Here is a 24551-nt window from a genome sequence, read left to right as displayed (position 1 = left end):
AAGGAACGAAGACGGGATTCCCTGGTTCATTGATTGGGGGTCACCTGAGCAGTTTGGCCAACCTGTTGTCCTCAGGCCCTGACAGTCCCCCACTCTGTTTCCCACTGAGGCCACCTGGGGGACAAACTAGAAGATCAGTGCCCTGAGGGCAGAGCTGTAGCTGGTGTGTAGGGACGTGGAGTGTGTTCTTGTGAACTTTGTGAAGAAACATGTATGGTGGAAATTACATGAAACTTGTCTGGGAGCTGGCATGAAATGTGTAGACATTTGAAGGATTGCGTCACCAGCACCTCCAGTTCTCTGTCCATCTGCCCTCCCCAACCTGCCCTCTGCCCAGAGAGCCTTGGTCCTGGCCATGCTTGTTAGGATGTCCTCATACCCTACAGAAGAGCTTCGCCTTGCCTGGTTTTGAACCTAAAGATTAGGATGTCCTCATACCCCTTCAGAAAGAGACAGATAGAGTTACATCCAGCCCAATTTGGTTTATACTTTTAAACTTTTCAAAAAATTTGTATTTATTAGACTGAGAGTGAGAGACAGAAGCAGATAGAGAATGGGCATGCCAGGGCAAACGAACTCCAGATGTATGCACCACCTTGTGCGTCTGGATTATGTGGGGAATCAAACCTGGGTCTTTTGGCTCTGCAGGCAAGCGCCTTAACCGCTAAGCCATCTCTCCAGCCCTTGGTTTGTATTTTTTAAAATATTTTATTTATTTATTTATTTTGAGAGAGAGGCAGGGAGAGAGAATGGGCACACCAGGGCCTCTAGCTGCAAATGCACCACCTTGTGCATCTGGCTTGCATGGGATCTGTGGAATTGGACCTAGGTCCTTTGGCTTCCCAGGCAAGCGCCTTAACCGCTAAGCCATCTCTCCAGCCCCTTGCTATGACTATTTTTTTTACTCACTGCTGCTCTTTATGTCCTGTGGGCGAAGTTACGGGCCCTTGTTCCATCAGCGGGGGCTGTGCTGTTTCTGGCTTGTGTCTTAGTTTGAGGCTGGCATTCTGAATTGCTGGCAGAGGCAGGAGGCATTTAGAAAAGAAAGTAAGAGACGGAAGAAGCCAAAATGGTCCTGGGGATGGGGATGGGGGGGTTAGGGACTCACCTCAGAAGTGCAGAGTAGGCCTTGGGGGAAGGGAGTCCATAAGGGATCCTTTGACATTTTTAAAAAATATTTTAATATTTTTATTTATTTATTTGAAAGTAGAGAGACAGCTGCAGCCGCTGCAAATGAAGTCCAAATGCAGCCATTTTGTACACTTGGCTTTATGTGGGTACTGGGGAATTGAACCCAGGTTGTTAGGCTTTGTAGGCAAGTATCTTAACCGCTGAGCCAGCTCTCCAGCCCCCTTTGACATTTGTTCCTGTCCAAGACTGTGTGATTCCATCAAAGCCACAGTTGTAGGTTTGGCAGACATGGACATGACCTCATTCCCCGCTGAACTGGTCATCAGAACCCACTTTTCTTTTAATTTTTAGACATATTTAAATTACTTATTTTGTGTGAGAGAGAACCGGCAGGTCAGGGCCTTCAGCCACTGAGAATGAACACCAGACACGGCACCTCCTGGTTCACGTGTGTGATATTGCACACTTGCGTCACTGCATCTGGCCTGGAGGGTTGAACATGAGTTCTTAGGCTTCGCCGGCAAGCGCCTTCACCACTAAGCCATCACTCCAGCTGCGGGCCCCACATTTCTATCTCCTTCCCACCACCCCCTTCCCGAGGTGCGGACCAGATCTGTGTGCATATAGGGGCCAGACAATACAGCAAAGCGCTGCCTTTGGAAAACAGAGGAGGTGCCACACGCTGCTTCTCCTTTCCCAGTAAGGGGCCGGCTCAGAAGGGAAGTCCGGAGACTGGCCGACTTGGAGGACAAGCCAGAGCCCTGGCAAGAAGAGGCGAGCGTGCTGGCCGCTCCCCCGCCTCACCTGGTTGTGAGGCTGTCTCGTGGAGCCCATCTCTTGGACACTTCCCCACAGCCAGAGCAGAGCCCTGGAGTGATGGCTTAGTGGTGAAGGCGCTTGCCGGCGAAGCCTAAGAACTCATCCTTGCCAGGTAGCACACCAACCCTAGTATTTCCTGCCAGGGACTTTCCTGCCTGGACATGGCTGGGAAACTCTCCTAACCTCAAAGAGACCTGACAGATCGCCCCCTTTTTTGCGAACTTATGGGTGTGGGTGAGAGGAGAGCACCTCTGTCCGGAGCTGGCGGGCTGTAGGGCAGTTGAGAGGGATTTACACCCACAAGGACCACACTGGAAAGCAATTATAGTGTAAGGCACAATCACAGGGGCGCTTTGACGGGATGCCAACCCTCACCTATAGACCAGGCAAATTTTGTTAAACATGATCTACTTCCTCACTTGGATCAAATGGTCTCAATTTTTCACAGGTGAGGAACTGAAGCAGAGTAGTGGAGACCACCCTGCGATGGGTAACTAAAGGGGTTAGAACCTGCGTCCCACGCCTCCGAGCCAGTGCTCCGGTCTGCTGGGTGGCAGGCACCTTGCTATAGCTGGGCTGACGGAGGTCGTGTCAGTCATGATGGACTCTGTTGCAAAATGTTGTGACTAGGGCTGGAGAGATGGCTTAGCGGTTAAGCGCTTGCCTGTGAAGCCTAAGGACCCCGGTTCGAGGCTCGGTTCCCCAGGTCCCACGTTAGCCAGATGCACAAGGGGGCGCACGCGTCTGGAGTTCGTTTGCAGAGGCTGGAGGCCCTGGCGCACCCATTCTCCCTCTCTCCCTCTATCTGTCTTTCTCTGTGTCGCTCTCAAATAAAAAAAAAAAAAAAATGTTGTGACTAGCCAGGCGTGGTGGTGCACGCCTTTGATCCCAGCACTCGGGAAGCAGAGGTAGGAGGATCGCCATGAGTTCGGGGCCACCTTGAGAATACAGAGTGAATTCCAGGTCAGCCAGGGCTAGAGTAAGACCCTACCTCAAAAAACCACAAGAAAAAAAATGCTGTGATTGTTTTTAAAGGTTATGTTCTTTTTAAAAATGTTTTATTTATTTGAGAGAGAGAGAGAGAGAGAGAGAGAGAAGATGGGTGCGCCAGGGCCTCCAGCCATTGCAAACTCCAGACATGTATGCCACTTTGTGCAGCTGGCTTATGTGGGTACTAGGGAATTGAACCTGGGTCCATAGGCTTTGCAGGCCTTAACTGTTAAGCCATCTCTCCAGCCCTAAAATAATTTTATTTACTTGTGTGTGTGTGTGTGTGTGTGTGTGTGTATGTGTGTGTGAACACATGAGACATGGCATGCATGTGAAGTTTAAAGGACAACTCTGAGATGTTTATGCTTTACCCTCCTTGAGATGGTATCTCTTGCCACTGCAAATGTATGGCAGACCAGCTGGCCCACAAGTCCTGAGGCTCCTGGCTCTGCCTCCCACTTTACATCTGGTTTTACGTGGATACTGGGGAACTGAAACTGGGCCAGCAGGCTTTGAAAGCAAGCGCCTTTGACTGCTGAGCCTTCTCTTAAAATTTTTTTGTTTATTTTTAATTTATTTATTTGAGAGCAACAGAGAGAGAAAGAGGCAGACAGAGAGAGAGAGAGAGAGAGAGAGAGAGAATGGGCGTGCCAGGGCCTCCAGCCACTGCAAACGAACTCCAGACACATGCGCCCCCTTGTGCATCTGGCTAACGTGGGTCCTGGGGTATCGAGCCTTGAACCGGGGTCCTTAGGCTTCACAGGCAAGCACGCAACCACTAAGCCATCTCTCCAGCCCTCTTAAAATGATGTACTTGTGTTGTTTTTGTTATTTTGATTTTAAGGCAGGAACTCACTATACAGCTCAGGTTGTCCTCAAATTCCCTATATAGCCCAGGCTGGGCTTCATCTCATGATTCTCCTGCCTCTGCTTTCTGAGTGCTGAGACTACATCCATACCTACCTCACCTGGTTTGCAAACTGTTCTCAGATGCAAGCTGGCCATGGTTAGACACAGAAACTATGGAGGCGAGAATGGCAGCCCCTCCTGAGAAACCTGGTGGTCCCCTGTGTACCTGACTGTTTACTGCAGTGTGGACTACTTGTGAATAATTTTATACAGCTGAGTTCTGTGTATTCAATGTAAATACATTGTAGGATTGGTTATTTATTTACTTCTTGTGGTATTGGAATTGAACCTATGGCTTTGCAAATGCCAGGCAAGCACTCTGCCAACTGAGCTGTATCCACATCTTTCCTCCTTCTCTGTTTTTAACATCTTATTTATTTATTCGAGAGAGAGAGAGAGAATGGGAGTGACAGGGCCTCCAGACACTGCAAATGAACTCCAGATGCATGTGGCACCTTGTGTATCTGGCTTACTTGGGTACTGGGGAAATCAAACCTGGGTCCATTCTCTGTTTTTTCCTCCTTTAAAAAAAAATGATTGAGTGCTGGAGAGATTGGCTTAGCGGTTAAGCGCTTGCCTTGAAGCCTAAGAACCCTGGTTCGAGGCTCAATTCCCCAGGACCCACGTTAGCCAGACGCACAAGGGGGCGCACACGTCTGGAGTTTGTTTGCAGTGGCTGGAGGCCCTGGTGCGCCCATTCCCTCTCTCTCTGTCTCTCTATCTGCCTCTTCCTCTCTCTGTCTGTCACTCTCAAATAAATAAATAAAAACAAAAAAAAAATTTTAAAAAAATGGTTGGGCAAAAGAGATGGCTTAGTGGTGGAGTGCTTGCCTGTGAAGCCTAAGGACCCTGGTTTGAGGGTTGATTCCTCAGGACCCACGTTAGCCAGATGCACAAGGGGCACATGCATCTGGAGTTTGTTTGCAGTGACTGGAGGCCCTGATGCACCCATTCTCTCTCTCTCTATCTTTCTGCTCTTTCTCTGTGTGTGTCACTCTCAAATATAAATAAATAAATGAACAAAAAAATTTTAAAAAATGTTAAAACAGGTTCTAAGTTCCCCAGGATAGACTTGAACTTGCTGTGTATCCCAGGCAGGCCTTGTACTAGCCATCCCCCTGACAGCCAGCTTACTGATTAGCAGAGATCACAGGCCTGGATCACCTGGCCCAGGCACTTTCAAATGCATGGCCTCTTACTGCACTACTTCTCATCTCAGCTTGCCTGTGTGTGCCTCAGCCACCTCCCTCATGCAGCTTGCAAGGAATCAAAAGAGAAAAAGAGGCGCAGTGGTTGGATACAGGACCTTAATGCTAACCAGGACTCCTCTGCTTATTTTCTGGGTGACCTTGCAAGTGGGGCTTTCCAGCTCTATAGGTTGTTGTCTTCCTTCCAGATGACAACACACCAGCTGCCCCATCTAGTTGATAGGAGATTCATGGTAAATGCTTCAACAGCACCTGGCCTGTAGTAAACTTTAACGATCATCAGCATCTTGCTCATCCTCTATTCAGAAACCTCAATTAGTCATAGAAGAGAGGGAGACCAGTGTTCAGACTGACAGAATGCTTTTTGGCTGAAGCTTTTATTTATTTATTTTTTAATTATTATTTATTTTGAGAGAGAGAGTGAATGGACGTGCCAGGGCCTTCAGCCACTGCAAATGACATCCAAATGCATGTGCCCCCTTGTGGTGCATTGTAGTATTGCATGCTTGTGTCACTGCGTCTGGCTCCACCGGACCTGGAGATTCAAACCAGAGTTCTTGGGCTTCGCAGGCAAGTGCCTTAACCGCTAAGCCATTTCTCCAGCCCTTGTTTTGTTTTTTCGAGGTAGGGTCTTGCTCTAGCCCAGGATGACCTGGAATTCACTTTGTAGTCTCAGGGTGGTCTCAAACTCATGGTGATTCTTCTATCTCTGTCTCCTGAGTGCTGGGATTAAAGGTGTGTGCCACCATGGCCAGCTAAAATTTTAATTAATTCAAAGCCAGGCATGGTGGCACATACCTTTGATCCCAGCAATCGGGAGGCAGAGATAGGAGGATCACTGTGAGTTCAAGGCCACCCTGAGACTACATAGTGAATTTCAGGTCAGCCTGGACCAAAGTAAGACCTTACCTTGAAAAAGCCAAAATAAATAAATAAAATAATTCAAAAGGTCGACTTGATTTTTTTTGTTTTGTTTTTAACAATAAGGGTTAGTAATCAGTTACCTTGGTTTTTAATTTTTTTATTTTATTGATTTATTTAAGAGAAAGAGGCAGAGAGACAGAAAAAGAGGCAGAGACAAGAGAGAGAGAATGGACACATCAGGGACTCCAGCTGCTGCAAACGAACTCCAGACACATGTGCCACCTTGTGCATCTGGCTTACATAAGCACTGAGGAATCATCAAACCTGGGTCCTTAGGCTCTGCAGGCAAATGCCTTAACTGCTAAGCTATCTCCCCACCCTCCCTTATGATTCCCTCCCATGCCCCGTGCTGAACCAAATCCAGGGCCTTGAGCTTGCTAGGCAATCACTCACCCTTTGAGTTAAATCCCCAAATTGGTTTTTTTGTTGTTGTTTTGGTTTTTCAAGGTAGGGTCTTGCTCTAGCCCAGGCTGACCTGGAATTCACTGTGGAGTCTTAGAGTGGCCTTGAACTCACAGTAATCCTCCTTCCTCTGCCTTTGCCTCCCAAGATCAAAGGTATGCACCACCACGCCTGGCTTCCAAGTTGTTTTTTAAATATTTTATTTTTGCTTATTTGATTGAGAAAGAGGCGGTGGTGGAGAGAGTAAGAGAGAGAGAGGGAGGGGGGAGAGAGAGAATGGGCAAGCTAGGGCATCCAGCCACTGCAAACAAACTCTAGACACGTGTGACACCTTGTGCAGCTAGCTTATGTGGGTTCTGGGAATCAAACCTGGGTCATTTAGTTTTGCAGGCAAGAGCCTTAATCACTAAGCCATATCTACAGCACCACAAATTGTTCTGTTATTGTTGTTTTGAGGCAGGGCCTCACTCTAGCGAAACTCTGTAGACCAGACTGGCCTTGAACACATCTTTCTTTCTCAGCCTCTCAAGTGCTATAATTATAGGCATGTACCTCGATGCCAAGTTTGAGATCATTGTTAACAAAATGTACTATGTTCCTGAAGCATTCACATTTTTTAATTTTTCAAAATATTTAATTAACTTATTTATTTGAGAAGGAGGGGCAGATAGAAAGAATGGGTGTGCCAGGGCCTCTAGCTACTGTAAACTCCAGATACATGTGCCACCTTGTGCAACTGGCTTTATGTGGGCACTGGGGAATTGAACCTGTGTCCTTTGGCATTGCAAGCAAGGGCCTTAACATCTCTCCAGGCCCAACATTTACATTTTTTAAGTGTCCTCATCACAAAAATTGATAGACATAATATGTGCTCATTGGCTTAATTTAGCTATTCCACAATGTACACATATTACAAAACATTATATACATGTTTCAGTTTATCAATTCAAAACTAAGGGTTGGGAACACAGCTCAGTGATAGAGCACTTACCTTGCATGCTCAAAGACCTGGGTTCCATCTCCCACAGTGCATAAACAAAATTGAGTTTTAAAAGTGAATTTAGCCAGGTGTGGTGGCACACACCTTTTATCCCAGCACTCGGGAGGCAGAGGCAGGAGGATTGCTGAGAGTTTGAGGGCACTCTGAGACGACATAGTGAATTCTAGGTCAGCCTGAGCTAGAGTGAGACCCAACCTTTGAAAACCAAAAATAACTAACTGGCTAACTAATTAAACTAAAAAATAAAAGAGAATTTAAACAATTTTGTCAGTTAAAAATTAGCTTAGAAGAATACTTGCTTTCCCCCCTCACCTCCCAAGTTTTTTCAAGGTCTTGCTGTAGCCCAGGATGACCTGGAATTTGTCTCAGGCTGGCCTCAAACTCACAGCAATCCTCCTACCCCTGCCTCCCGAGTGGTGGGATTAAAGGCGTGTGCCACCGCGCCTGGGTAGTACTTTAGTAGTACTTTCAAGATAAAATTCTGAATACATATATGAAACTCTGGTTTCCCTTGTCATCAGCCACTTCTGGAAGCTTCTCTAGGTGCCAGTTCTTATTGGATAGTGGAACTTCTTAAATATATTTATCTGCCTGATCTTTCCAAATGGTGGTATATTCTTGAGGACAAATAGTGCCAGGGACAGAATAGTGCCATGTCATCTCATGGAACAGAAGGGGCAGGGAGGCATCTGAGTCACCAGAAGCCTGGACAGAGCTCAGCTCCAAATTCCTTGTTAAATGAATGAGTCACAGGACACATTCAGATCTGGCAGAAGCAAAGGCCTTATGGTTGGGGCCTTGGCCAGGTTCTCTAGCAACTGGGAGGGTGACAGGGTCTGTTTCAAGGTGGAACAGGGCGGAGGGGGCTTCAGCAGACAGTGGATTCTTGCCCTCAGCGCTGGCAGGGATCAGAAAGCCTGGTGCGCTTTCAAGGGCAAGCTAGCTGGAGGGCACATGATAGGCAAGGTGCCAGGGAGGCCTGCCACTGGCCTCTCTGCTCTGGTCCTTGGGAGAGCATGTGGCCCTGGCCAGTGGCTTTGGCTAGCTGGGTTCACTGCTGCCTGGCACAGGTCAGAACTGAACTGAGCTCCGTGGGGAGAGTTTGTACAGGCCCAGGAAAGGCGGGCGGGGAACGAGGAGGAATTCACCTATATATAGTATAGCGGTAACAGGTGAACTCCCTACTTAGGGTTGAGGTAAGAGGGCAAAAGTGCTCTACTACGTGCTGACCAGATCCTGTGGGCAGAGGACAGCCAAGGCCCGTTCGGGGGACGCCCCACTGCTTTGGTCCTTCTGGCTGATGAAACGGGGCTAGCAAGGACTCCAGGCCTATGAAAGCTGGTCCTGGGCCAATACCGCAGCACGAACCGTGCGGAAGCAGGGCACAAGTGTGAGCATGTGAGGCCTTGGGGGTAACGCCAGACACAGCCTCCGCTGGGTCCCCTGCACAAACTCCTGTGGAACCGTGGTCGGTAACAAGCTTCCATGTTGAGCATTTTTATTTTATTTACTTTTTGGTGGTGCTAGAGATCGAACCCAGGGCTTATAAATGGTAAGCATATGCTCTGCCACTAGACTGCTGTCTAGCCTGATTGCCGAGTCTCCTGGAAAGCAAGTGTAGGAGGAGGACAGCTCTGCTGAGCCTCAGGGACACCTGCAGCCAGGGAGCAGGTACAGGCCAGAGGCAGCCGGCTCCTCCTTGGAGCCCGGCGGTGAAGGGCGGGAGGAGCCGGAGACAGAGACTTTAAGAACTTGCTTTTCAGGCCTTAGGGACAGGAGAGGAGCTGAACCAGGATGAAGGAAGAGGCTGTAGGCAGGAGGGAAATAGCGAAAAGTCCCATACCATCTGGCTAATGTCATCTTGTCACTTACTGAGCTATTTCTGTGTGCTACCCCCAGAAGTATTAGGGCTTCTGATGGGGAAGCCAGCATCAGCATTTGACTAGTCTACAGACACGAGCAAGCAGTAAGGCTCTGCGGTACAGTATTTAAACAAGCCATTACAGCCCCACTAGAGATGTTGCCTCAGTGGCCTCCGGGAAGTGAAAATTTTACTTGAAATTGTATACAGCTTATATACACTGTGTTAATAACAATGTCGTTATTATCACTATTATTTTGGTTTTTCGAGGAAGGGTCTCACCCTAGCCCAGGCTGGCCTGGAATTCACTGTGTAGTCTCAGGGTGGCCTTGAACTCACAGTGATTCTCCTACCTCTGCCTCTCGAGTGCTGGGATTAAAGGCATGCACCCTGACGCCCAGATCATGGCTTTATGGGGGCAGTGGGGAGTCGAACCTGGCTTGTCAGACTTTGTAAGCAAGTACCTTTAACTGCTGAGCCATCTCTCCAGCTCCCAGATATTTTCATCACGAGTCCCAGGTCCCCAACATGGAGCCACAAGATCTGATTTTTGCCCTGCTGGTTTTCTGTCTTGCATTGATCTGGTCTTTCCTTGTGATGCCCCCATCCCTCCTTTTTGGAACAGGAATGTTATGTTGGAAGCATGTAACTTTTGTTTTGATTTTATAGGGTTCATAGTTAAGACTATCTGAGTCTCAGATGGACTTTGGACTTTTGAATAGTGTTGGGACTAGTAGAAACTATAGGAAGTTTTTTCCTTTTTGGCTGTTTTTCCAGATAGGGTCTCACTCTAGCTAAGGCTGACCTGAAACTCACTCTGTAGTCTTAGGCTGGCCTTGAACTCATGGTGATCCTCCTACCTCTGCCTCGGAAGTGCTGGGGTTAAAGGCGTGCGCCACCACGCCCAGTTAGACTGAATGCATTTTGCATTACGAGATGGTCAAGAGTGCATGGGGGCCAGGGTTGTAATGTAGTAGCTTGAATGTTCAATGTGCTCAGCTTCATGTGTTTGTGATTAAGCTTCGTACTTAATCCTCCGTGGTGGAGCCTTTACCGGGAGAGGTGTGACTGGGGGCTGGCCTTGGCTTGGCACTTAGCTCACGCTCTTCCCTGCTGGTGTGGAAATGTGATGCCTGGCTCTCTGCTTCTGCTATGCTTTTCCTGTCATGATAAAACTTCCCCTCAACCCTTTCCATTCATAAGCTGCTTCTGGTCAGCGGTTTTGTCACAGTAATGAGAAGGTAACTTGGGAGACAGCTCCTTTGTCATTGGTGAGTCAAGGCCATCTGAAAGTGAGGTCTTCATTTCTTTTTCCAGCCACAAGCTGTGGGATTCTGACAGGGTCACTCTAAGTCAGCTGCCCAGAGAGCAGTGTGTACCTTCTGGCAGTCTTCAGTTGGCAGCTTAAATTCATTAGTGTTCAGCCAACCTGATGCTATGCCACTCTCTACAGGATTGCTGTGGAGCGGGACTCTCTCTGCCTCTGCCTTCCAGTTGTCTATACAACTTAACTCCGTGCACACAGACTTGCATCTGTCAAAAAATATTTTATTATTATTATGGTTTTTCAAGGTAAGGTCTCACTCTAGCCCAGGCTGGCCGGGAACTCACGGCGATCCTCTTACCTTTGCCTCCTGAGTGCTGGGATCAAAGGCGTGAGCACCACACCCAGTTTGTTTGAATTCTTTAATGAAACACTTGTGAACTTTAGTTTGTCTTTGGCTAATTGATACTTTGGCAAGTTAGTGTAAAACTTAAGACCAAATGCTTCACACGCCAGGCATGGTGGTGGTGCATGCCTTTAATCCCAGCACTCGGGAGGCAGAAGTAGGAGGATCACTGTGGGTTCAAGGCCACCCTGAGACTACATAGTGCATTCTAAGTCAGCCTGAGCTAGAGTGAGACCCTATATTAAAAAAAAAAAAAAAAAAAGCCTCACAGTAAAAATCTATCCTTGTAAGGTAAAGGCAGCCAGTTCTCCAAGTCACGGATTCCAGATGTGAGGACTCGCATTTGGATCATTCATGCTAATTGCCTTGTTTGTTGTCATGAATTTGAAGGGTAAAATGAAAAATATGGGGTTAAACCACCACTGGTTTAAGTTATGTGGTAGATCCAAAGGGCTACTTGGGTCTGAAGGCTCAGAACACAGCCAGCAGCCTGGTGCCTCGAAGGATGGGACAGCGAGGTGAGGCACATGTGCAAGACACTCGTCTTCAGTCTCCTCTTAGGTGCCATGTGCTCTCTACCAAGGATGAACTAGCCGGTAATTGTGTGCCCATGGGCAGCTTGACTGGCACAGCAGGCCTCCCTCCACACAACCTAGTTCTTTCCAGCAAGTCAGTGGTTCATAAGCCGACTGTGGTTGTAGTGTTTCTCTGTACACATCCGTTCTGAACGCTACGTGAAAAACACTAAAAAACTAGCTGGGCATGGTGGTGCACGTCTTTAATCCCAGAACTCGGGAGGCAGAGGTAGGAGGATCGCTGTGAGTTCAAGACCACCCTGAGACTACATAGTGAGTTCCAGGTCAGCCTGTGCTAGAGTGAGACCCTACCTTGAAAAACCAAAAAATTAAAAACTATCTCTAATATGTATGCTCAAGGGTTTGAAACTCTGGTGCTGCCAAGGCATCACAGTAAGGTCTACATTGCCATATATACATGTGTATGTATGTATATATGTATATATATGTGTGTGTGTATATATATGTTTATATATATATATATATATATACATATATATATATATATATGTAAATTTTCCCAGGGTCACCAATTGGAAGGGAACTGGCCTGGGGTAATGGTCACTAATACACAAAGCAATTTAATGCCTGGCAGTGGCTTCAAAAACACATAGCGAAACTGAGCACAGGAATTAAAGGCATGCACTTCCTTGCACAGCTAAGAGATTTTATTCACATTTTGACATTAACTCATTAGGTAGTTTGAATTAATCTTTTGCTCCTTCTTAAAGTTTGTGTTCAATATTGGGCATCTTCAATTGCTCTCCAATTATTTTTTTTTTTAATATTTTGAGAGAAAGGCAGGTAAGAGAGAATGGGTGCACAAGTGCGGTGCACCAGGGCTTCTACGCACTGCTGACAAATCCCAGACACACGTGCCACCTTGAGCATCTGTTCTTATGTGAGTAGCGGGGAATCAAACCTGGCATTAGGCTTTGCAGGCACTTGCCTTACTGCTGAGCCATCTCTTCAGTTCACTCCCCCCCGCTTTTTTTTTTTTTTTTTTGAGGTAGGGTTTCACTCTAGCCCAGGCTGAGCTGACCTGGAATTCACTGTATAGTCTCAGGGTTGCCTCAAACTCATCATTATGTTCTACCTCTGCCTCCTGAGTGCTGGGGTTAAAAGCGTGGGCTACCATGCCCAGCTATACTTTACTCATTTTTGATTAAAGGAGAGGTGGCAGAGAGAATGGGTGTGCTAGGGCCTTGAGCCATTGCAAATCAACTCCAGATGCATGCACCACCTTGTGCATCTGGCTTACATGGGTACTGGGGGTATCAAACCTGGGTCTTTGGGCTTCCCAGGCAAGTGCCTTAACTGCTGACCCATCCTCCAGCCCCAAAACCTTTCTTTTTATCTTCCTTTAAGTGTAAGCCTGGGTGCTCACTTCCTACAATCCTCCCACACAAAAACCATGGACACAGATAATATGAGGCTCTTTGTGTTTTTGCCAATGAAGACCAATGCTGACCCATGTCACCCGCTCCTCGCTGAGACCCCTCCTAAGACTAGGAGGTTGAGGTAACTCTTCCCTACACCCAAGGCACACTCACAGCACTGACCGGAGAACCAGAGGCTACCCAAATCCAGGGGCTGAACAACTGTTTTTGGGTGGCAATGGCATATTTATTCAGCTTCCATGATCAATGAGGCTACAGAAGACTCAATTCTGTTACATCAGGCAAGGGCTACTGTTGGTAGCAACACACCAGTGCATTTGACAGCATCCAAGCCTCATGGGTTACTTTCTCATTTCCTTAGACACATCTTAAAACCTGTCGGTAAGCAGTGGAAGGATGACTTTAAAGGCAATGCAAACAACTTCACTGCAAGTACAATTCAGATGCAACTGCTTTGAACACTAAGTCAGTTAAGAAATCATCCTATGTAACAGAACTCAAATGGTAGCAGCATTTAGGAACTTAACAGCCCCCCGTCCCAAGGAGCCCTTACCCATCACCATCAACCTGGTGGAGCAGGAGGCAACAGTCTCCATGCAGAACATGTGCCAGGTGATGACCCCTATTCAGTATGGTGCAGGATTTCAGGATTATGTACCGGGGACGGTGAGAGGTATGTTTAAGTGTCGGAGACTGAGAAGGCTCACCTGCTACTTCTGAACAGGAAGCCTCTGGTGGATGCCCTGATCCTTTTACAACCACCTCTTCAGAAATGTGGCAAGGCATTAAACAGCTGGAACTCTTACCATGTTTCTCCAGAGAGGGGCCCATTTTAAGCTCTGCTGTTAGCCCTAAGGTGACAGATATAGCTGCAGGTCCCTTAATCAGGAACCCACCACATAAAATCCTGCAAGAGCACTTAGACACCAGCAGCGTCACTCTTAGGACAGCAGACTCAGCGCTCGAGTTAACTTCGGTAGCATGGGACCACCAAGCCGCACAGGCAGGCTGCCAAGTGGATCCTACTCCAGGATCTTACCTTCGATTCCTGCTTTGATACTAATGGCTGGGGATTAAGATTTTATGGCACAGTTTTTACTCGTTTGCCTTTAGATGTCCACGGTACCTTTCTGTGCTGACAAGGAAGATATGCTAGCAAAATTCTGTGAAAACAATGTTCTGCACATCCTCATGAGGAAATCCCAGTGGGTTAAGGCAGTATATATAAAATTTGGTTTCTGTTGAACTGGGATTAAGGAAGTCAAAGTATACAAAAAGACCGTGAGGGTCCAGAAGAGGAAAGTTCAGAGACTGGACACTGTGCAGCTGTTTCAGATCTTGTTCTTCTACCCTGGCCTTGCCAAGAACTACTTTCCCCTAGAAGCTGCTTTCCTCAGGGCCTGTCATGCAGGACCCTGTTTCCTGCCTCCTACAGTTCTCCACTTATGAACCCCAACAGATTTAGGGATACTGGTGGCCATGTGGAGAACATGCTGGCCACCTCACACACTTAGGGGTTTTTCTGTAGCTTGGTCTGAACACAGGGTCCCTGGTGGGCTGATGACGTTCAGTTTTCAGCTGAACCAGTTTTCAAGTGCTTCAGGCACAGGTTATGATCTAGGAAGTGGCCCTATGGAGACTGCTTCAGAGTTAAGACCCCCAGAGGGGCTTCCAGCAGGTTACTCTTCAGGAGCTCACCAGCTCACTCAGATCTATGTGTGGCAACTTCATTCAACCTATCCTGAGGCCCACCCTATCAGGGAAAGAAAGTTCACCCCTCTAACAGTAAGAACTAGTCCAGAAGTGACTAGATGTCACGGCCTTGCTGTTGTAGGCAGAACAACTAAGGGGCAGATACAGGGAGGGAGGTGATCTTTACTTGGGCACAAAACCCAATCCCATTGGAGTCTGCCTCTGCCCACCTCCCCCCATATTCTCTTACCCAGGAATGATGGGCAGGACAATTTCTAATCTTCTCCCCCAGCACTGCTTGCATTCAGGTGCCAACACTACCTAGGTGTGGAGCCCAGAGCCCAGAGAGTTAAGATGCCCTGAAATCAGAGCAGCAACAAAAACAGGCCCATTCTCTCCAAAACTAACACACAGCGAGTTCAAGGCCAGACCGGGTTACATGGCAAGTCCCTGGCCTCCCCCTCTCCTCCCTCAAGAGCCTAGAGGTAGTGTTAATTACTACAGATGTGCAACTATTCATTAAGCTGCCCAAACGCTTTGCCCCTTTCAGCTTGGGAGACCTAAGGGGCAAAATTGAGGAAAAGGATTCCAGTACTTGGGCACTGTGCTAAGGCTCCTTGCCAAGATCTCAGGTTGACATGTGTCTTCCCTTTGCCAAAGGCCGCTTCCCCAGCAGCTCCTCAAAGCACTTCTCTGTGAGCAGGACAAGGGCAAGAGGAGGCCAATCACAGGCAAAGAATCGGAACACGTGAGCAGACGCCACCGTGCGGAACACTCAGCTTTATTCACTTATTTATACATTTAACAACTCTAAAGTATTCACTTCTTGCTTTGACAAAAAAAATGAAAAATCTAGGAGCACTGACTGACTCCTCTTTAGGAGAAAAGGGTTATATGTACAGCTACGGAGAGTTACACTTCCTCCTTTACATACAAAGAAAATATTAAAAAAGTGCTTCATTGATCAAAAAAGGCTAAGAGCTGCAAGCATTTATTCACACTGTACAACAGACCCAAGAAACCCGTATCATAACCTCTTGGCACCTGTCATCAGGAACTGACAATCTTCAATTACACCAGCTTCTCCCTACCTGCACCTCCAGACCACAGTGCGTGTGGAGGTAAGTCACACCCTGTTTCACTACACCTGGACTGAGTGACCTGCTGTCGCAGGAGTGAGAGGCTCTGGGCTTTGCCTCAGCTGACAACGCCACAGAAGGCTTCTGGACCTAGTGTGCCCACTCTCAGGCACACAAGGAAGCCACCTTGCTGACGCAGCTTGCCCCTGACAGGGAACAGCTTCCAAAGGGGAAAAGGAGTGGGCACAGGCCAGCCTGGAACTGAGGCACCCCCTGACCTCACCCTGCCTCCATTCACGATCAGCCCTGTCCCTAGTCTACAGCTTTCAGCAGAGCCAAACGTGGCCTTCCCTATGAGAGAGGGCAGGCACAAACCATGGGCGCCAACATTCAAAGCACAAATCAAAACTCCATCCTTTCCCACATCCACCTCCACTACAAATATTTCTTGGTTTAAGGCTCTTTTTGGACCATATCAAAGCTCACGGAGGAAGGGTACCCCAGATTTCCTCCAGTCCTTGTCTCTAAGAAACCCTGCAGCTACTAAGTAGTCCTTCACTCTGACAGCAGCAGACATGGCCCACCCAGGCCTCCGGGAGAAGGGCAGGGAGACTGCGAGGCCTTTCCTGTTGCCCCAGAAGAGGAAGAAGGGGAAGGTTGATTGTGTGGGGACCTTTGTACCTCTAAAGGTGATTCCATCCCTCAGGGGGAGATCCATGATTGGTTTGGTTTGGGAGTGAGGAACTTTTGGAACCCTGAGTCTGGATTTCCCTGTGTTGGCCAAGGAAGAGACTGTTTGTAGGACCAGGCCCCAGAAGAGAGTTCCAGGTATGCCTAGGCTCAGTGCAGGCCTCAGCCATAGCAGGACACTTCATTCTGGCCAGTCTACCCTGCCCGTACCTAGAGGCATTACCTAGCCTGGCCAGGGAAATCGCCCCTGAAAACAAAAGGAGCCCTACCCAATCTGGGTCAAGGTAAAGACAGGATCCATGTGGGCCAGCAACATGCTACCCACTCCGTCCCAGCCCCATATTGCCTTAAGAAACACACATCTTTCTTCCCCAAGTGGGGTTTGTTGGGTTCTTACTGTATAACCCCCCAATGCCAATTGATTTGTTGTCTATGAGGTGAGATCGGCCTACCCACCCCAGGAGCACAAGACGGTGCTCCTGGAAGTGCATCTCCAGCCAGCAAAGGCTCCCACACAGCGGGATGCAGCTGTGCTGTGGGGAATGGTCACCAGCGTTAGTGCTCACTCTCCTGTCTCAGGTCTTCACTCCTGGCCTCCTACCGCTGGGAAGCATCATGCCACCCCTCAGAATGCCTGACAGTACGCGGCTTGGCAGTTACAGGGGGCCTGGTAACCTCTGGTCTTCTATCTTAGAGGAGAAAAGACACCCAGGGGACATTATTCTGTTTTGAAGACAGAGGGGGAGGGAAGGGGAAAGAAAAATCAATCTCCAATCAATCCAGTGGTACATCCCAATCTCTGGCCCTTGTACAGGTGGTTCCCAGCTCCCATTCCAAAGTGCACGGCCTCTCGGTCTGCCCAGGCTGTGTATGCCTGTCAGAGGAACAGCAGCACGGTCTCTGCCCACTCCAAGTCACAGAGCTTCAGTTTGAAGAGGCAGCAATGGGTTTATCCAGTTCAAGGTCAATACTGGAGCTTGTGGGATGCAGACTGCTATAGCAAGATTTGCACACTCGACTGGGTTCAAAGAGCCGCTGGCTAGGAACTGGAACCTTCTGGTTACAACAACTGGAGCAGAATACGTTCCCACAATTCCTTGAGATAAGAAGATACAGAAAAATGTTAGTTTCACCTGGTAGGTAGGTAGTGAGTGGGGAAATCAACTTCAACAGGCAGATTTTTATTGTGCATCATCTGATGTGCCACAGACTCCTCTGAAATAATGCTTTCATTTCTCTAGCCCAGGAAGAGGCTAGAATCACATGTGCTTGTCACTTCAGGGCTAAGGACGTCATGTGGCTGCCTCATTGCTACAGCTCAGGGTTGTCACACATTCAAGAAGATGCTACTGCAGAGAAGTCTTTAAGAGCAGATAGGTGTAGCCCAGAAGCAGCTCCTGGGACCTTTCCAGGCAGCCTCTGTGCAGCTGTGGCAACAGAGAGGCTGGAGTCAAATGGAGCTGGTCTCTGGGCCCTTCTGGGGAGAGAAACGATGGCCCAACCAACACTGCTGAGGGTAAGGAGCCTTGCCCAAGGGCCTCAGCAGCTTAGAGGCAGCAAGTTGGAGGCAGACTGCTATAGACAGCATGCAAAGCCAGAAGTCAAGCAGCCCATGACATGCTCAGAGTGAAGGAGGAGCAGTAAAAGGATGAGGACATAGATAAGCACACGTGTGCATACATGTACCCTTATTAGGCAGCGGTCAGTTATGGCTCATGGCCCTGCCCCATGCATCTCCAGAGACTCAGATCTCTGGGTCTGATGGCACTCAACCCCTACACCTGCCCTTTCCTCTACACCAAAAGCCCTATTCTTTTGCATCTGTAGGGCACAGGTTTGTACAGCCAGACCAAAGCATGTCATACCCACAGGAAAGGGAACCAGCAGAGGATAAGCTCATGACCACCTTGCAACTCTACTTTTGCTGAGTCCTAGAATACAAACCCTCCCTCCCATGAGCCCAGCACAGGGAACTCCCAGGGGCCTGCATAGAGATGAGGGAAAGCAGCTGATAGGAAAGCCGCCTTCTCACTAACAGCTCTCAGAACGCAGCCCCGCCACCAGATAAAGAGCACTCAGGCACAGGAAGACAGAAGACTGAAGACCGTCTGTGGGGACACAGTACCAGTGCAGAAGGGAAAACTGGGACAAAGGGCAGTGGGAAGACAGGACTAAAGTTTCATTTCTAGAATTTAGTGAGCACTTTATAAAAGCTTGAGTCAGCAAGGACCTGTAGTTACACAGGAAACTTTCTGAATATTTAACATTTCTTTAATGCATCTGTGAAGTCCAGTTCAAAAGCCCCACATGAGCTTGACAGTTAAGCTTTCTATCTGACTTCCATACTACCATAATTTCCTGGGAAGATCATCTGTTCAATTCTCTCTATACAAACAAAATAAAACAAAAAGGTATTGTGATGCTCTTTGACTAAAAAGTTACTGGTGTCATTTTGGCATCTCAACGAGTGACTGCCCTGCCAATAAAAGCTCTAAAACTCACCGGGGCTGCCCGTGAGATCAGCCATTGCAAAAGCACCACTTCTTGTCACAAGCATGATGGCCCAGCTGACATGTACAGTCCTCAGGGGAAGCACCGAGTGGCAGCCAGGCTCACCCTTGACCTGCTCTGCCAGCTGCTTTGGCTCCCTTCAGCCCACCTGCCTGCCTAGGCTCCCAGCCTCACCCCTCAGCCCATGAGTGCACTGAGGATACAGTACAGTAGCATTAGTGTGGAGAAGTTACTGTGGGTGTGCAGACATCACAGACAGTTGTTGCAAATGCTCACCACGTTTGATCAACACGGTCAGTATCCCTGCAAGGAGGGAGAAAGAGCTCAGAGAAGCCATATGGATTTGGGGTGCAGGGTGAGGGGACATGTGCTTCTACAAGAACCATCCGCACACCATCATCATCTTGCCCCACGTTCAGTGCAGGCTCACTTGTGTGGTGAGCCATGGCTCGGTTCTGACAAACTTCCTGTCCCAGGAGCATGGCACATCTGCTGGGCAGTCACACACCACTGCAGCAGAGCGGCCCTGGGGGCTCACTGCCCAGCTTGCAAAGAGGAAGGTGGAGGGAACAGGAAGAACTGAGGACCGTCCTCCGCTATCTCTACTGTCGCCCCAGCTACAGTAGCTCACCAAAGGCATAATGAACAAGTCTGGGGGTCAGAAAGCAGGGAAGGAACAGGGAAATGAGGTTCCCTGCCCACAGCTTGAAAACGACACTATTTTGGGCCAGAGTAGCCATGATGAAGTTTATGCTGGGAAAGAATGGTTTGCATGGTGGCTCTTGCTCTACCAACTTGAGAAATCAAAGTATCATTTCCACATTTCACAATTTAATAGTGATCACTGAATTGGAATAAAGTTAGCAAATGTCAGCTGCAACTATCGAAGACAAAGAAATGTGACCCCAGGGGTGGCCTCATACCCCAGCCCACCCTACAAGCCCCCAATAAAACCTGCAGTGGTGCTTCCTGCTGGCGAGCCAGAAGGCACTGTCACAGGCATAGCAGTGGGCGGCCAAATGGTCAGGGAGCCAACGGGTCATCTGCAAAACAGATGGGGCTAGGTTAGTAACAGCCCTGGGAGGGGGCAGCCAGCTGGAATCAACAGAGCCAAGCCACAGTGAGCAAGAAGTGAGTAAGTCATAAGGACCACATTGGCTCTGGTGGTACCAACCTAACAGGTCTGACGTCAACAGTACAATAAAGGCGTCCAAGTCGTTGCCCTGGAGGGGATTCCAGTAGCCCTGAGACCAAGTGGTGGCAGCAGCACTGTGGGTTGCCATGACTGCTGTCAGAGCTCCAGTGACAGAGGCAATGGAGGGAGAGGGCCAGTTCCCTGAGTGTCCGTGGCTCAGAAATGATGGATGTGGGTTTCCAGGAGCTGAGATGTAGAGGCTCAAGGCTAACTATTACAGGTTTCTTCCTCGGCCAGGGGCGGGGCAAGGATGGGGTTAATTACTGCACAACTGCATGGATGGCACTCAGAGCAGGGGCTGAGCCTGTACCTCTGTGTCCTGCTTATCCACCTGCTCCCAGCTGGCTTCAGAGAAAATCTCTGTGCTGCAGCGAGACAGACAGCTCTGATCCAGATTGCTTTCCGAGTCAGGGATTGAAGTCTGTTGGCAAACAAACACAGCTGAACAGAATGAACCTGGTCTCCCAAAAGCAGCAGAAGGGCTTGGTGAAGATGGGAGCACTGGGGTCTACGGGCAGGCCTCAGCGCTAGGGCTGCCAGATCCACGGATGTGTCAGCTGTCCAGCTTTGGGTTGACCAGGTACAGAGGACAGGCTGGGCGCAGCTAGGAGGACACACGGATTCTGTGCAGTGACACTGGAGTGGAATGATGGGCATTAGGGTTCCAGGAAGCAAGTGGAGAGGATGGAGTAAGTACTGTGTCAGCTGTTCTGGTGGGCTAGTTGCCCTAATTTTGCCACTTAGTTAAAACAGTACTTTGGGTATGTCACCCTTTCTCTAAAGGACTCTCTGGGACAACAAGAATCCATTAGTAATTAGTATGAAGGAAAAGCCAAGAGTTACTTTGGATTAAAAGTCATTAGATGTGCCCGCCTTTAATGTACGATGACAGCTTCAGAGCCTGGCTTACACTTGTACTTGACAGACCCATTCGGAGAAAGTCCCTCCTCAAACCATCTCCTAGGTCCCCATTTCCAGCCACCAAGGCGCATCACTGTTAGTTCCTCAAGAGTTCTAAAAAGACATATCACTTTTCCACTTCTGCTGCCAGCATCTGCCACAGGGTGGGTACGAATATTTGTTCACAAAGAACCCCCAAAGCTTCCAAAACCTGGAGAGCTAGCAGTTACTAAGGTGGGACAAGCACTCCCACGTGGCAGGGTAATATTTAGCATTTCCCTATAAATGTCGTTCCAGCTCTGTCTAGTTCAAGATCTTTATAAGCCATATAGGATTTGTGTGTTTGTTGAGGGGCCAGGGAGGAAAAGTCAAACTCCATAGTTAAGACTGGCCTCAAACCTGTGGCAACCCTCTTGCCTTGACCTATGTGCTGGGATTATAGGCACAAGTCACCAAGCCCAGCTCACAGGATCCTCTCTGAAAAGCATCTATTCCCTTATCATACATGCAAACTCCCATGGGGCACAGAAAGCAGCAAAGCAGAAAAAAAAGGCAGAAGCGGTATCTACAGCTTTTCACCAAACAGGGCAACTGTGGACCTTTCCAATCCTTCTAGAAATTCATTCCAATCCCTATACACTGGATGCAAAGCACAACCAAACTTCATGTGTCATCTCCTCAGGCAGCTTCAAAGGAACTAAGACCTAACTCACCACTTCATCTCCAAAGTCCCCATTGAAGCGCAGGGAGCTGGTCAAGTACTGACTCTCCAGGCGACTCTTTAACTCTTGGACTTGTTTCTTTAAGGTCTCCACTTCCTGCTGGTGGCCTGACTCAATCTGACGCAAGCGCTGTTGAATTGTGTCTGTGTACACAGGCATTCCATCATCATCCAGATGGCTGCGGGAAGGCTGGTCAGGACTGCTGGTGACAGACTGCCTCCCTGAGTGGCTGTGTAGCCACTTGTGGTGCAAGTTCCTCGAATACAATTGGGCAGAGCTGCAGCTCACGGCAGACAGCTGGCGGCTCAGTGAGTCCTTACTCCCTTCAGCGTCCCCGTTGGCACAGTGACCATTGGGTGTGGGATACCTCTCGGGGGTGCCAAGCTCCACAGGCTGCTCTGAGGCCTTGTTTTCAGTCTCTAGGGCCCCATTGTACACAAGTTCCTCTTTACATTCAGCTAAAGGCAAGGCACCAGGGACCCGCATGAGGTTGAAGGTGCTGCCAGGGGAAGTCCTGTGCACCACAGAACCCCCTTGGGACCTCTCACCCAGCAGCTTCTCTACAGACCTGGACTCCAAAGCTGGGGGAAGCATGTCCTTGCCACTGTATCTGCCACTGCTTACCAGCCAAGGTCTATAATGGACTTGGGGTCCACTCTCTGACTTCACCTTATCTTCCGCTATCACGTCCACAGAACTGTTCACATTTGGTCCTCTTGTCTCCAATGGGACTTGGGAAGGTAGAGAAGTAGACTGTGAGGTACCAAGGCCAAGTTTTGATTCTACTGGCCGAGAAGGAGCTGTGTCTTCCTTATCTTCTGTCATATCCCCTATGTGAGACTGCTCCCCAGGGACCTCCTGGGACTCCTCTTCCCTGGGAGGGCCCTGGAGTAAACTGGGGAGAACCCTGTACCCACCCTGCTGTTCAGGATCACCCTGTGAAAGCGAAGGCAAGCTGGGGTCTAAATGACTTCTCGGAGTCGCACCATCCAGCTCCAGTTCTTGGTCAAGCACAACTGAGCGCTCCACGACCACCCCGCTCTCCTTCCCTAGGAGTGCCTCCTCTTTGACCTCGGGCGTCTCAATGCGACCCCTGTGGGCAGGGTCCTCTGCCCCACTCTCTTCCTTGGTGGCCTCTTGCAAAATGTTCTCCATCTGCCCCTCAGCCACCCCAGCTGCCACAGATAGCTCAGCACCCCCTGGCATCCTGCTGGGCTTCCCCAGGCTGTCGGGCACAGGAGACTCCTCTCCCGGGCTAGCCAGGCTGCTCAGCTCCAGTGAGCGCCGGTGCTCCTGCCACTTCTCATTCAAGCTGGGATCACTGCTGCGCCGGCTGGCCAGAGGCACTGTGCTGTCGCAGGCTGTGGTCAGATTGTCGAATGATCTCGTCTTTGGTAACCTGCACAGACGGAGTTACAGGAAAATTAGAACCTTGGAGGTTATTCAGAGGGCAGCAAGAGATCTAGGTTTTAGCAAGCCATTGTTTCCTAAGTGGGCCACTACCGCAGGTCTCTGAAGTGAGCGCCCTCCCACACAGTGCCAGCAGCACCCGCTCTTTAAGGCAGCGCTCTCTGTAATGCTCTTGAGCTTCTCAGCTGGAGGCAGACAGCACTGCTGATTCTGATATTAAGGTAGTTTAGGTTAATGTATTCCCTATCACTCTTAATTGTTTTTTAATTCTTATGTTTTATTCACAACTTCCATAATTGTAAACAATATCCCATGGTAATTCCCTCCCTCCCCCCACTTTCCTCTTTGAAAGGCCACTCTCCATCATGTCCCCTCGCCCTCTCAGTCAGCTTCTCTTTTATTCTGATGTCATGATCTTTTCCTCCTATTATGAGGGTCTTGTCTGTCACTCTTAATTTTAATAAACCTAACTCACAAGTGGCAAAATCTAAGTTTTTACCATCACATAGCATCTGCCTTCCAAGACTCTAAAGTCAATCAGGCGGGAAGGCAGGCACAGAAAGCAGTGGGCAAGATGCACACCAGAGGTGCCACAAAAAGCTCTGCTACTGAGAAAGCCTCAGTGCGCATGTGGAGAATGATGTCACAACCAGGGCCAGACATACTCCCAGAAGCAAGGCTTTGCTGCCATCTTAAGGAACTGGAGGGCTGACTCATGCCCATAATTCCAGCATTCAGATGGCTGCAAGTTCAAGGCCAACCTGGTCTACACAGTGAGTTCCCAGCCTGTCTGCATTAGAGTGGGATCCTGTTTCAAAACCTTAAAAAAAAAAAAAAGTAGAAAAAATAAAATAAACTTCAGAGATGTAAGAAAGATGTAGAGACAATGTCACAGTCTCTGATCCTCCCTGGGCACATCCTGATACAGAACGAAAGCCATGCAGGACCTGAGGCCTGTGGCACCACGACAGGGCTCACCGGCTCAGGGGGGCATCATCAGGGCTGGTGCCTGGAGCTGGGTAGGGCGCACAGCTGTCATCCACCGGGGTAGATGGGGATGGGCAAGGCAGGTACACTGCACTCCACAGCATCAGGTTCCGCACATGGCACACAGGGTATAGCACCTGAGGAGGTGGAGGACAGATGTTCACACATGTCCCAATAGGACTCTTAGAACTGTCTCCAGATGAGGAAGCACAGGCACCTGGCTGGGCTACAAGATCAACACAGAGGTGACATCAACAGCCACAGGTCTATTTCCCAAGAGGACCAATTCAGGACCACAGTTTTTGCTTGGTACCATTTTCTACCTAAACACCTCTAGTGGGCATGCAAGATCCACTTCACATTAGTTATAACTCAGGTCACCTCTAATGACTGACTGACTTTCATCAGCTTGATTTGCTGCTTTTCTGCAAAGAGTGAGTCATTCTGTTAGGTGGCGATTGTCTGTTCCCTTGGCA

General features: G+C 48.9%; 1 protein-coding gene across 3 annotated transcripts in view; it reads right to left on the bottom strand.

Annotated features, from left to right (window-relative positions):
- Positions 1–15346: 15346 nt before the first annotated feature.
- Positions 15347–24551, bottom strand: part of Mtmr3 (myotubularin related protein 3) — a 138272-nt gene continuing 129067 nt past the window's right edge. For 2 of the 3 annotated variants that reach the window (XM_045133001.1, XM_045133002.1), the window contains 5 exons: positions 24067–24212; positions 21670–23077; positions 20367–20477; positions 19816–19904; positions 15347–17446 (listed from right to left, as the gene is read on the bottom strand). In XM_045133001.1, the coding sequence (XP_044988936.1) occupies positions 17275–17446; positions 19816–19904; positions 20367–20477; positions 21670–23077; positions 24067–24212 (1926 nt within the window). In that variant the 3' untranslated portion in view covers positions 15347–17274. The remainder of the gene's footprint in view (positions 17447–19815; positions 19905–20366; positions 20478–21669; positions 23078–24066; positions 24213–24551) is intronic. The other variant, XM_045133003.1, reaches the window with a different exon arrangement.

This window comes from Jaculus jaculus, chromosome 13 (assembly GCF_020740685.1).
Source record: "Jaculus jaculus isolate mJacJac1 chromosome 13, mJacJac1.mat.Y.cur, whole genome shotgun sequence".
In the NCBI taxonomy this organism is placed as follows: domain Eukaryota; kingdom Metazoa; phylum Chordata; class Mammalia; order Rodentia; family Dipodidae; genus Jaculus; species Jaculus jaculus.
The sequence above is the reverse complement of the archived record's forward strand: the minus strand, read 5'-3'. Positions and strand labels throughout refer to the sequence as shown.